Source organism: Nannospalax galili, unplaced genomic scaffold, assembly GCF_000622305.1.
Source record: "Nannospalax galili isolate Female #2095 unplaced genomic scaffold, S.galili_v1.0 scaffold706, whole genome shotgun sequence".
Classification (NCBI taxonomy): domain Eukaryota; kingdom Metazoa; phylum Chordata; class Mammalia; order Rodentia; family Spalacidae; genus Nannospalax; species Nannospalax galili.
In genome coordinates, this window is record NW_008354694.1 from 864,575 (window position 1) to 877,282 (window position 12,708).

Here is a 12,708-nt window from a genome sequence, read left to right on the forward strand (position 1 = left end):
TCCTCCGCAAATTTATTTTATTTCAAATTATGTGACTGTATATGGGTCTGTGGAAACGTGAGTGGAGGCCAGAAGAGGGCGTCAGATCTCCTGGAGCTGGAGTTGCGGGTGGTTATGAGCTGCCTCATGTGGGAACCAAACTTGGGCCCTCTGGAATTGCAGCACTCTTAACCACTGAGCCACCTCTCTGGCTCCTTGGAATCTTAAGCAGAGGGAAGCCACAAATGCAAAGGCCCAGGGGCAGCTCCCCATTAGATGTGTTTTTGGAAAAGAAACAAGGCCCCAGGACAGCAGCAGTTCAGATGACAGTATCTCCCTTCGAGACCCAGGCAGAGCTCTGTGGTTCCAGGACCTTTTATGACACCATTAGATCATAATCTAAGTGCTATGGGAAACTTAGAAACATTTTAACCGGTAAGTGATAGAAAGAAATGAATCGCTGTGTATTTTTACAACATGTCTCATGTAGTCCTGGTGGGTGTGGGAGGCTGGGAGAGTGATACAGGGAGGCCCCTGCACCTCTGCACCCTGCAAGCATGCTTACCTGTTGGGATTGGGTCCCAGGAAACAGTGGTGTGGGCACAGCACCATCCCTCCACAGCCTGCCCACCCACTGGGGCTGTGGGTCCTACACCTGGCATGTGGATACATGCAGCCCACTACCACCGGAGGGTGGGTACCTTGCTGCCTCTCATCCCCTGGGGAGACCCTGTGGCACCTCTTCCCTGCAGTGCATCTTAACGGGTCTGCTTGGCGCCTTAGCCTGCCGAGCCTGCTCTTGTTGGGGCCTGCCCACTGCTGGTGCTGACCCAGGAAGCGCCCTGCACAGCACAGCGGGAGGGAGAAGCCAGGGCAGGCGGCAAGCACCCAGCTTCCTGGGCTGCGGCAGCAGAGTGAGCAGTCCTGGGACCAGGGTAAGAACTTATTGCCCCGGGTTTCAACATCAGAAGCAATACAATACTTCAGGGTGGGGTTTCAGGGGCTTGGCCAGAGTGGTTTAGGGTCCCCTCCTGCTTTCAGGGGGCTGTGTCAGTGTATGGCTCCTGGTTTGGGGTTGCAAAAGGGAGTAAGGCAAGAACAGGGGACTGGAGAGTGGGGAGCACGTGCTTTTGGGTCCCAAGTGTATCTGCCTCTGTCTTGTTTGCTGTTTGCTGAAGTGCTTGAACTCCATGCACCCCCAAACAAAGTGGACAGGAGGGGTGAAGCTGGCAGGATGGGGCAGATGTCTGTTGTCTTCTGTCCCAGGCTTCCAGAACTAGGGTGAGGCGGACTTTTCTGGTCCCAGCTCACAAGCTCTGTGCACCCAGCTCACTGGGGCCTCTGAGGGTTAGCTGCAGCTCCTCTCCCCCTTGCCCTGGAAGGTTAACTCTTCAGAGCCTTTGGAGAGCAAGACAACCAGAAAAACGAGCCTAGCCTGTCTTTCTCAGGAATGCTCCACATAGGGCCCACAGCCAGGGTGTTCCTGGGAATGGGGCTGGCGGGCCAGGCCGGGCTCCAGTCCTTTCACTAGGTCCCTGAACTGTCCTCTGCCCCTGGCCCTACTCTGCCCAGGCTCTACTCTGTGGGACACAGAGGACATTAGTTCAAGGAGAACCAGTTCCCATGGACCAGTTCTGACCTGGCCACCCACCTTGTGACCTGGGGCAAGCCTGGGACTGTCTGCCCATGAGGACAGAACTCCATCATCTTGAGGATCCATTTAGGCTGTGACAGTCCCAGAGTGTAGGAGCTACCTGTCCAGGTCAGGCCCTATCCAGAGGGTGTGGGGATGGGACAAGCAGCCCTGTGGGGTAGGTGAAGCAGCCCCAGGATGTGACTTGAGGAATTCCCAGGCCTGATTTTTCCCTGATGGGTTCAAGGCCCTGAGGGCAACCTTGCTTTTAGTTTCCCATGATTAATAATGACAGATATTGTTAACACTTACGCTATATGTGCTGGGCACCCTGCTGATCATTCACCTTCATTTTCCCATATACTTTTAATTAAAAATAGTTATTATTTTTATTTTTTTATGTGTGTGAGCATATTGCTTGTGTGTACGTAAGTGCATCTGTGCCATGCAATGTCTGAGGATGTCAGAAGAGGGCATCAGATCCCCTGGAACTGGAGTTATGGATGGTTATTAGCCACCATGCGGGTGCTGGGAATTGAACCTGGGTCCTCTGCAAGAGCAACCGATGTTCTTAACTGCTGAGCCATTTCTCCAGGGCACTTCCCCCTCACTTAATTTTTATAATGGTTTTGTGAGATAGATGCTTTTTTTGAAATAGGATCTCACGTAGCCCAGGCTGCCCTCAAACTCACTATGCAGATAAGGATGACCTTGAATTTCTGATCCTAGTATCCCTATGTCCCCATGGGATTACAGGTGTATATCACCACACCAGGGTCATGAAGTGGTTGGCATGGAACCTAGAGCTTTGTGTACAAGCACTCAACCAACTAAGCCACATCCCCAGATTCAGATCATCCATCCATACATACATACATATGTATATTTTATTTTTATTTTTAATCATGTGTGTGTAAGGGATTGTGCATGTGAGTGTAGGTACCTGTGGAGGCCACAAGAGGGTGCCTGATCCCCTGGCGCTGGAGTTACTAGTGGTGGTGAGCCACACGATGTGGGTGCTGGGAACTGAATTCCTCTGGAAGATCAGTGTGTGCTCTTAACTGCTGATCCATCTCTTCAGCCCCATCTAGAAAATAATTTTATCTCTATGTAATGGAAGAAGAAATTGAGGTTCACAGAGATCAGCAACTTGTTGGTGAGTCACCCACTTAGCAAACAAGGAGTCGGAGCAGAGATCCAGGTACCCTGGTGCCAGGCCTGGGAACTAATGACCTCATTTTTCTGCAGCCTCTATGTATCTATGTATCTAAGCAGATACATCTCTGTTTATTTGGGACTCAGCCCTGGTGGAAGAGCCTGACAAGGAGAGACAGCTAAGCTTGGGTCCCTAGCTAAGAGTAGGATATATCTGTTGGAGGCCCCTGAGAGAGTATTTCAAGTTGTCTGTGTTCAAGAGGAGTCAGACCCAGGGTCTGTCCACAGCGATCAGTGGAGTCACAGGTGTAGGTAAGACTTCCTGCACACAGGCACCATTGAGGAATCAGATACATGGTGGTGGGGGACGTATCCCTGTAGGATGTCATGCCTTGTAGGATGGAACCCCAGCCTCTGCCTCTGAGCCTGCAGCACAGTTCCCCCACAAGCTGAGGCAGCCTAAATTACCTCCAGACATTGAAAAATGTCCCCTTTGGGCAAAAACTCTTCTGTTAAGAACCACAAGGGCATCACTGATTGCTGAGAGAGAGGGCTAACCCCTCTCTGAGGATCTGTAGGCAGCTGATGGTCACTAGGAGAGGGAGAGACATTTCCTTTGGTGGTGTAGCTGCTGCTTAGTGCCCATGCTCCTGTAAATAACCCCTCACCTGTTCTCCTGTAAGCGGCACTAGTGCAACTCACAGGTCACCAAAAAGAAAGAAGAAAGACACACGAGTAGAGAAGATGAAGTGGGTCAGCAGGAATTGGGAGGACAAAAGGGACGAATATCACCAAATTCATTAAATACACGTATGAAAATGTCGTTGTGGAACCCACTGTTAGCTATAGTTAATATATGCTAATAAAAAAAAACTTTAAAAAAACATGGAGGTAGTTGCCATGTCCTTCCTAACTTACACCCTTCCTTTTCTGTTTAAGGAGTGTCCCACCATGACTCTTGCCTTGCTGGGTCTGGCCATCCTGGTGCTCCATCGTGTGACCTGTGAGAAAGCCCTGGAACGAACCATCTCCCCGTCGGCTTGGCGCTTCACCCATTCCCTGTACAACGCCACCATCTATGAAAACTCTGCTCCCAAGACGTACGTAGAGAGCCCCGTGAAGATGGGCATGTACCTGGCAGAGTCCCAGTTGGCGGTGAGGTATAGGATCATCTCCGGAGATGCGGCTGGTGTGTTCAAGACTGAGGAGTATGTGGTGGGCAACTTCTGCTTTCTGAGAATCAGAACCAAGGGCAGCAACACGGCGCTGCTGAACAGGGAGGTGCAGGACAGCTACACACTCATTGTACAAGCCTCAGACAAGAATCAGGAGCTGGAAGCCCTGACCCGTGTAGTGGTCCACATCCTGGACCAGAACGACCTGAAGCCCCTCTTTTCCCCTCCTTCCTACAGAGTCACCATCTCTGAGGATGTGCCCCTCAAGAGCCCTATCTGCAAAGTAACAGCTACGGACGCCGACCTGGGCCAGAACGGAGAGTTCTATTATGCCTTTAATGCCAGGTCAGACGTGTTTGCTCTCCATCCCACCAGTGGGGTGGTCACCGTGGCCGGGAAGATGAACATTACCTGGCGAGGGAAATATGAGCTCCAGGTGCTGGCTGTGGACCGCATGCTAAAAATCTCGGAGGGCAAAGGGTTTGGCAACTTGGCCTCGCTGGTTGTTCACGTGGAGCCTGCACCTAAAAAGCCCCCAGCCATCACCTCAGTGGTCCTGACTCCACCAGATGGTGATGAAGATGCCCCCTATGCCACTGTCCTGGTGGATGCAAACGACTCAGGAGCTGAAGTGGATTCCCTGGAGGTAGTTGGTGGTGACCCTGGAAAGTTCTTTAAAGCCATCAGGTCCTACGCCCGGGGCAACGAGTTCAATCTGGTATCAGTCAAGGACATTAACTGGGCCGAGCACCTTCAGGGCTTCAACCTCAGTCTCCGGGCCCGGAGTTGGAGCAGAACTTCCTCCCAGTCCTCCATCAGGGCCTTCCACCTCCCTCCCCCTATGCTGCCCTACCTCAGATTTGAGAAGGCCATTTACAGAGTAAAGCTCAGTGAGTTCTCCCCTCCTGGAAGTCGCGTGGTGCTGGTAAAGGTCACCCCAGCCCTGTTCGCTCTACGCTATGCTCTGAAGCCATCCCCCGGGAGCTCGGCCTTCAAGCTGAATGCTCACACAGGCCTCATCACCACCACGAAGCTTGTGGACTTCCATGACCAAGCCCAGTACCAGCTCCATGTGAGAGCCTCCCCAGGCCCAGCCACCACCATGGTGATCATTGACATAGTGGACTGTAACAACCATGCCCCTGTCTTCAACAGGTCTTCCTATGACAGCACCTTGGATGAGAACATCCCTCCAGGCACCAGCATTTTGACTGTGACAGCCACAGACTGGGATCACGGGGATAACGGACATGTCACCTATGCCATCGCTGGCCCCAAGGCTGTGCCGTTCTCTATTGACCCTTACCTGGGGGTCATCTCCACCACCAAACCTATGGACTATGAACTCATGAAAAGGATCTATACCTTCAGGGTACGGGCATCAGACTGGGGGTCCCCTTTTCGCCAGGAGAAGGAGGTGTCAGTTTCGCTGAGACTCAAGAACTTGAATGACAACCAGCCTATGTTTGAGGAGGTCAACTGTACAGTATCCCTTCGCCAAGACACACCAGTTGGGAAATCAATCATGGCCATGTCTGCCATCGACGTGGATGAGCTTCAGAACCTAAGATATGAGATTGTGTCTGGCAACGAACAGGAGCATTTTCATCTGAACCATTTCTCCGGGGTCATATCCCTCAAACGTTCACTGATGAATCATACTGCTGGTTGGCCCAGGAGCTATTCCCTGAAGATTACAGCCTCGGATGGCAGGAATTATGCCTCCCCCACAACCCTGAATGTCACTGTGGTGAAGGACTCTCACTCTGAGGTCCCTGTACAGTGCGATAAAACTGGGGTGCTGACCCATTTCACAAAGACCATCCTCCACTCTGTTGGGCTTCAGGACCAGGAGTTGGAGGAAGAGGAATTTGCCTCCCTTAGCAACTATCAGATCAACCATCATGCCCCCCAGTTTGCAGACCACTTCCCCCAGTCCATTGACATAGTGGAGCAGGTTCCCATCAACACCCTCTTGGCCCATCTGGCAGCCACTGACCCTGACACTGGCTTTCCTGGCAAACTGGTCTATGTGATTCCAGAGGGCAATGAAGAGGGTTGTTTTGACATTGAGCTGGAGACGGGGCTGCTCACCGTAGCAGCGGCATTGGACTATGAGACCACCAACTTCTATGTCCTCAATGTGACCGTGTATGACCTGGGCACTCCTCAGAAGTCCTCCTGGAAGCTGCTGACGGTGACTGTGAATGACTGGAATGATAACCCACCCAGGTTTCCTCCAGGTGGGTACCAGCTCACTGTCTCCGAGGACACAGAAGTTGGAACCACAATCGCAAAACTACAGACAGAAGATGCCGACTCAGAGGACAACTCAAGGGTTCGATACACCCTGCTAAGCCCCACAGAGAAGTTCTCTCTCCACCCTCTCACTGGGGAGCTGGTTGTCACAGGACACCTGGACCGGGAATCAGAGCCTCGGTACATACTCAAGGTAGAGGCCAGGGACCAGCCTAGGAAGGGCCACCAGCTCTTCTCTGTCACTGACTTGATCATCACACTGGAGGATGCCAATGATAACCCGCCCCAGTGCATCATGGAACACGGCAGCCTGAAAGTCCCTGAGGATCTGCCCCCTGGGACTATCTTGACCTTCCTGGATGCCTCTGACCCTGACCTGGGCCCTGCAGGGGAAGTGAGATTTGTCCTGGTGGATGACATTCATGGAACTTTCCGGTTGGACCCAGTGACTGGAGCTCTGAGTCTGGAAAGGGAGTTGGACTTTGAGAGGCGGGCTGGCTACAACCTGAGCCTGTGGGCTCGTGACAGTGGGCAGCCCCTGGCCCGCAGGACTCTCTGCCACATGGAGGTGCTGGTCCTGGATGTAAATGAGAATCTCCACGCACCCCGCTTCGCCTTCTTTGTTCAGCAGGGCCAGGTGCAGGAGAACAGCCCCGCAGGGACTCAGGTGATGCTGGTCACGGCCCATGATGATGACGGTGGCTTGGATGGGGAGCTCCAATACTTCCTAAGGGCAGGCACTGGGCTGGACAGCTTCAGCATCAACCAGGAAACAGGTATGGGGGGAGATACATGGGCTGGGAGGGCAGTGGGTGAAGGGAAGGGAGCGGCTGTGCTTCCGGTGGCCAGCGGGGAGTTTGCCTTCCTGTTCCTACTTTAAATTTGTCTCTGCTAGAGATGTTATTTCACTATTTTTATTTACTTATTTATTTATTTATTCATTTATTTATTTATTTACTTATTTATTTTATTGTTTTGGTCTTTTTGAGACAGGGTCTCCCTGTAGCCCCAGCTGTCCTGGAACTCACCATGAAGACCAGGCTGGCCTCGAACTCACGGAGATCCACCTGTCTCTGCCTCCCAAGTGCTGGGGTTAAAGGCGTGGCACCACCTCGCCTGGCTTTCATTGTTTTTATTATGATGAAAACATAATACAATAGATTCAAGCTCTGGACTGACTTTTCTTCACAGTGTAGTCCCAGTACCTTTTGTTTGTTATGGTTGCATATTAATTTATCCTGTAGACATCCACCCTTCTTTGTATACTCATCAAAATGAGTTTCCACCAGAAAAGCTCTTTAAAATGAGGTTAGGCCTGTGGAGACAGCATTGTGTATAAAACACTTGCAGGCAGGTTTGAGAACCTGATTTCAGGTCCCCAGAACCCAAGCAATAGTGCACATCTGTAACCAGGTAATGCCAGATGCAATAGGTCACATGTGTAACCAGGTAAAGCCAGACTCAGTAGTGCACATCTGTAATCCCAACAGAGACAGGAGAATTCCTACAGTTCAACAGCAAACAACAGAGAGGTCCTGCCTCAAACAAGTTGGAAAGGGAGGAGGACCTCCTTAGACTGTCATCCGACCTCCACACACATGCCGTGGTATATGCGTTGCTTGCACTCATACACATGAACAGGCACATACACAGTACACATACGCACAAAGATAAAATAATTAGGTTACCAGGTCAAAAGATAGTGTGTGTGTGTGTGTGTGTGTGTGTCTGTGCATCTGTGCGTGTGTGTGTCTGTGTGTGTGTGTGTGTCTGTGTGTGTGTGTCTGTGTATGTCTGTGTGTGTGTCTGTGTGTTTGTGTGTGTGTGTGTGTGTGTGTCTGTGTGTGTGTCTGTGCGTGTGTGTGTCTGTGCATCTGTGCGTGTGTCTGTGTGGTGTCTGTGTGTGTGTGTGTGTGTCTGTGTATGTCTGTGTGTCTGTGTATGTCTGTGTGTGTGTGTCTGTGTGTTTGTGTGTGTGTGTGTGTGTGTGTCTGTGTGTGTGTCTGTGCGTGTGTGTGTCTGTGCATCTGTGCGTGTGTCTGTGTGGTGTCTGTGTGTGTGTGTGTGTGTCTGTGTATGTCTGTGTGTCTGTGTATGTCTGTGTGTGTGTGTCTGTGTGTTTGTGTGTGTGTGTGTGTGTGTGTCTGTGTGTGTGTCTGTGCGTGTGTGTGTCTGTGCATCTGTGCGTGTGTCTGTGTGTTGTCTGTGTGTGTGTGTGTGTGTCTGTGTATGTCTGTGTGTCTGTGTATGTCTGTGTGTGTGTGTGTGTGTCTGTGTGTGTGTGTCTGTGTGTCTGTGTATGTCTGTGTGTGTGTGTGTGTCTGTGTGTGTGTCTGTGCGTGTGTGTGTCTGTGCATCTGTGCGTGTGTCTGTGTGTTGTCTGTGTGTGTGTGTGTGTGTGGTCTGTGTGTGTGTGTCTGTGTGTCTGTGTATGTCTGTGTGTGTGTGTCTGTGTGTCTCTGTCTGTGTGTGTCTCTGTCTGTGTGTTGCTAGGGATCAAGCCCCAGAGCCTTACTGTGTCTAATAGGCACTCAGTCACTGGTATCTGTTCCAGCCTACTGTCTCTTTTCAAAGGTAGAATATTGTATTAGTTGCTTTTCTTGTTTCTGTGGCAAAATATCTGACAAAAGCGGGAAGGAAGTGTTCATATTTTTCTCACAGGTTGGGGGTGGGAAGAGCTGTCAGCAGGAGTGTGGCAGCCGGTCCTCTGATCTATCGTTGGGAAGCAGAGGGAGAGGCTGGCACTCAGCTTGCTTTCCCCTTTTCCTCTTTGTATAAGTCCAAGACCCCAGTCCAATGGATGGCGCTGCCTGTGTTGAGAGTGGGTCTTCCCACATCATTTAAACCTCTCTGGAAACTCCCTCAAAGATATACCCAGAGGTGTGTCTCCTAGGTGATTTCAAATCCAGTCAACTTGGCAATAAAGACAAGCCATCACATACATATTTTCAAATTGTTCCCCCCGAAAGGTGCTTATTCTTTTCTTAAGCTTTGCAGAAAATAAATGCGATTCAGCAAACACAAACATGTGAGACATCTGTGCGGAGGCCGTCTGGGGAGACCCAGGAAGGCTGGGGGCAGGCCACTGCTTCAGTCACTCACACTGCTGGATGGTTTGCTTCCAGGGTGAAGGGCAGGCGGTGTGGCGGGAAGAACACTGGATTCAGCCAATTCCATGCCCAGCTTCCACTTACTTGCTGCATAATCTTGGCCCATTCATGCTCCCTCTCCAGGCCTCAGTTTCCCTATCTGTCCCCTCTGGCCTACTTGGCTCTGATTGCAAGCTTCTCGTGCCCGTTGTTGGAGCTCCTACAGGCAATCTGCAGAGAGAGTGAGCAGAAGAATGGACCTAAGCCCTGTTGTTGGAGCTTCTGGAACAGACCTGGCTCCTACAGGCAATCTGCAGAGAGAGTGAGCAGAAGAATGGACCTAAGCCCCTAAAACCAAGAAGGTGGCAGAGAAGGGGCAGAAGTTAGTTATTCCTCCAACCTCTAACCCTTTGCTTCAGGGTAAAGAATTTAGAGTGCAGGAGACAGCTTACGGTCAACCACCGGAAATCCCATTCACGAAATGTGATGTAACTCAATGGAACTTGGGTTGAAGGAGTCAGGAGGAAGTAGGTCCATGAGCACTATCTTGTGGAAGACCTATCTATGTCCACATACCACAGTCAAGTGCCCATTTTAGCAAAGAAAGGATCAGAGAAGGTCTATAATGTGGGCATTAATTCCCCTGTCCAGTTCAGCATCCCCACCTCAGACTGGCCACCCTACCCTGTGTGCCTGGATTGTCCATCAGCAACTGTAGAAATCGGGATATTAGGTAGGGTGATTTCTCTTTTTCTTTTTAGTCATTTTATGTATATCTTCATGCATGTATGTGTGTATATGTGTTCATGTATGCATGCACATGTATGCTGTTATGCCCATACATATGTGTACAAGCATATGGAAGCCAGAGGTTGATGTTAGGCATCTTTTAGTTCTCCATCCTGTTTCTTGAGACAGAGCTCACCAATTCAGCGAGATTGTCTAGCCAGCTAGCCCCACAGAGCCTCCTGTCTCCAGTGCCGGGGTTACAGGCACATGCCATCATGCCCAGCTTTGTATGGGTGCTGGGGATCTGAACTCAGGTCCTCATGCTTACAGGGCAAGGCCTTCCCTGACTGAACCATCTCCCCAGCCCTGGGTAGGGTGATTCCTAAAGCCGCTTTGAGCTCTAAGTATGTTGGGTTTGGCTCCCAGGAATGATTGAGACCCTGGCACCTCTGGACCGAGAATTCGTACCCTACTACTGGCTGACGGTATTGGCTGTGGACAAGGGCTCTGTACCCCTCTCTTCTGTCACTGAAGTCTACATTGAGGTTACGGATGTCAACGACAACCCACCTCGGCTGTCCAGACCTGTGTTCTACCCTTCTATCCCTGAGGATGCACTCTTGGGTGCCTCTGTGCTTCAGCTGGATGCCTGGGACCCAGATTCCAGCTCCCAAGGGCAGCTGACCTTCAACCTCACCAGCGGGAACCACATGGGGTTCTTTACCATTCATCCGTTCACAGGTAAGGCCTAGAAAGTGGGGGGACATGGTGGAGAGCTACAACTGAGGTTTGACCTCAACAGCCCACCCCACAACTTGCTCTTGCCCCGAAGGAAGGACAAACTCTTGAAGGAAAGGAAGGGAGATGCTTGTGGACTTTCCCTGATCCTTAAGATAAGAGGGACTCAGGAAGAGCCCCAAGTCTGGGAGCCCTGGGGCAGAGAGTAGGTGAGGAACTCAGGCATGGATGACAGTAGAGACAGTTATTGAAAGCCCTTTCTGTTAACCTTTGACCTCAGGGTCTGGAGGAATCCTCAATCTGAGCAGGATAAGCTTTTCTTTTGGAAAACAAGCCCAGGCTGGCTCTCCCCGAGGCTTACCCAGTGTCCCCAGCGCCCCCACGCCCCCAACCCACCGCCCTCAGCCCTCCTTTTCAAGAGTGAAGAGATCTCTCACCTAAGGCATTAGCTTCTCAGCTTCTTCCAAATCCCTGTTCTGTTTACTGTCAACAGTCCTGACAGCAGACCTGGCAGGCTGCCCCCAGCAGAGGCATCAACAGTCCTTTACAGCAGACCTGGCAGGCTGCCCTCAGCAGAGGCATCCTCAGAGTTCCTAGCTAGCATGAAACTTTGTTTTGGTTTTTAGCATGAGAATATACCCATGTATCCGCCATGAGCCCTCAGTCCACCTTCCTCACAGAAGCTCTGAACCACCACCATGTCCCTGTTGCGCCAGCTCAGAAGCTTTCCCGACTCCTCTTTTTTAAAAGTTTTATTTGTTATTTATTGTTATTCTATGTGTATGAGTGTTATGCCTACATGTACGTAAGTGCACCCATGTCATACAGTACTCATGGAAGACAGAAGAGGGTGTCGGATCCCCTGGAACTGGAGTTACGGACAGTTGTTAGCTGCCATGGAGGGGCTGGGATTTGAACCCAGGTCTTCTACAAGAACAGCCAGTGCTCTTAACTGCTGACCATCTCTCCAGCCCTGTCTCTCCTCTCTTTATCGTGTGGCTTCTAGTCTCCTACAGACCCCAGTCCAGCTGTATTTCCTGATACCACACTTGCTGGGCTGATAACTTATCTTACAGCCCATTACGTTCATCTGAGTGTCCACTAACTCTCCATGGCCACTGGACTTCCCCAGTTCTCTGGAAAAGGGATCTTGACTCCTTTTGCCTGCCACAGAGACGTCAGTATCTGGGACAGAGAGTTTAATCAGTAATTGTCAAATGGATGACTGAGTCCTTTAAGTTGTCTACATTATTGAGTTAAGCTCTGCACTTACCCAGCAAATGTTTAGAGAGAAGTGAAGGGAAATAAGATTCTTGGCCTCAGGGAAGTCAGCCCATCAGGATCATAAAGATTGGAGGGGGGCGGTAAATACTGCAGAAATAGCACAAAAGGATATCAGAGAGTAAAGTATAGGTATGGCTGCTCGGGGACAGAGGAAGCTGCCCGGTGTGGTAGAGCTGGAGAGGCTTCACGGAGGGCTGGGGAGGATTTCGACAGGCAGCAGGACGGACACGAGAACAGCAGAGTGCCACGAGTCCCTTCAGGAAGAGGAAGATCAGGGTCTCACTGAGGACAGAGCAGGTGTGTCAGCGACCTATAGACATAGCCCAGTTCCACCACTTATAAGTGGAGAAGAGTTGGGAAAGTTACTGGACTGTTGTCGTAGTCCTTTGTATGTTACTATAGTGGAGTACCACCACAGGCTGGGCGCTTGATGAGGAACACAGGTTGATTTAGTGTGTGGCTCTGGAGTTTCAAAGTCTAAGAACCTGCTGCTAGGTGTGGTATGGTAACACGACAGAGGGCATCATCTAGAAGATGTTCCCTGGGGGCCTCCTGTGATTCACCTGTGCCAGCCCAGCATGCTAGAGATGGTCCAAGTGTCCAGGTGAGTAACAGCATTAACAAGGGGCAAAAAGCTACAGCTGTGAGTCCTCTAGAACTGAAGGCA

General features: G+C 50.9%; 1 protein-coding gene across 1 annotated transcript in view; it reads left to right on the forward strand.

Annotated features, from left to right (window-relative positions):
* Positions 1-12,708, forward strand: part of Fat2 (FAT atypical cadherin 2) — a 91,084-nt gene that overhangs the window by 20,003 nt on the left and 58,373 nt on the right. The window contains exons 2-3 of the mRNA XM_008851882.1: positions 3,707-6,977; positions 10,446-10,760. Coding sequence (XP_008850104.1) covers positions 3,719-6,977; positions 10,446-10,760 — 3,574 coding nt within the window. The 5' untranslated portion in view covers positions 3,707-3,718. The remainder of the gene's footprint in view (positions 1-3,706; positions 6,978-10,445; positions 10,761-12,708) is intronic.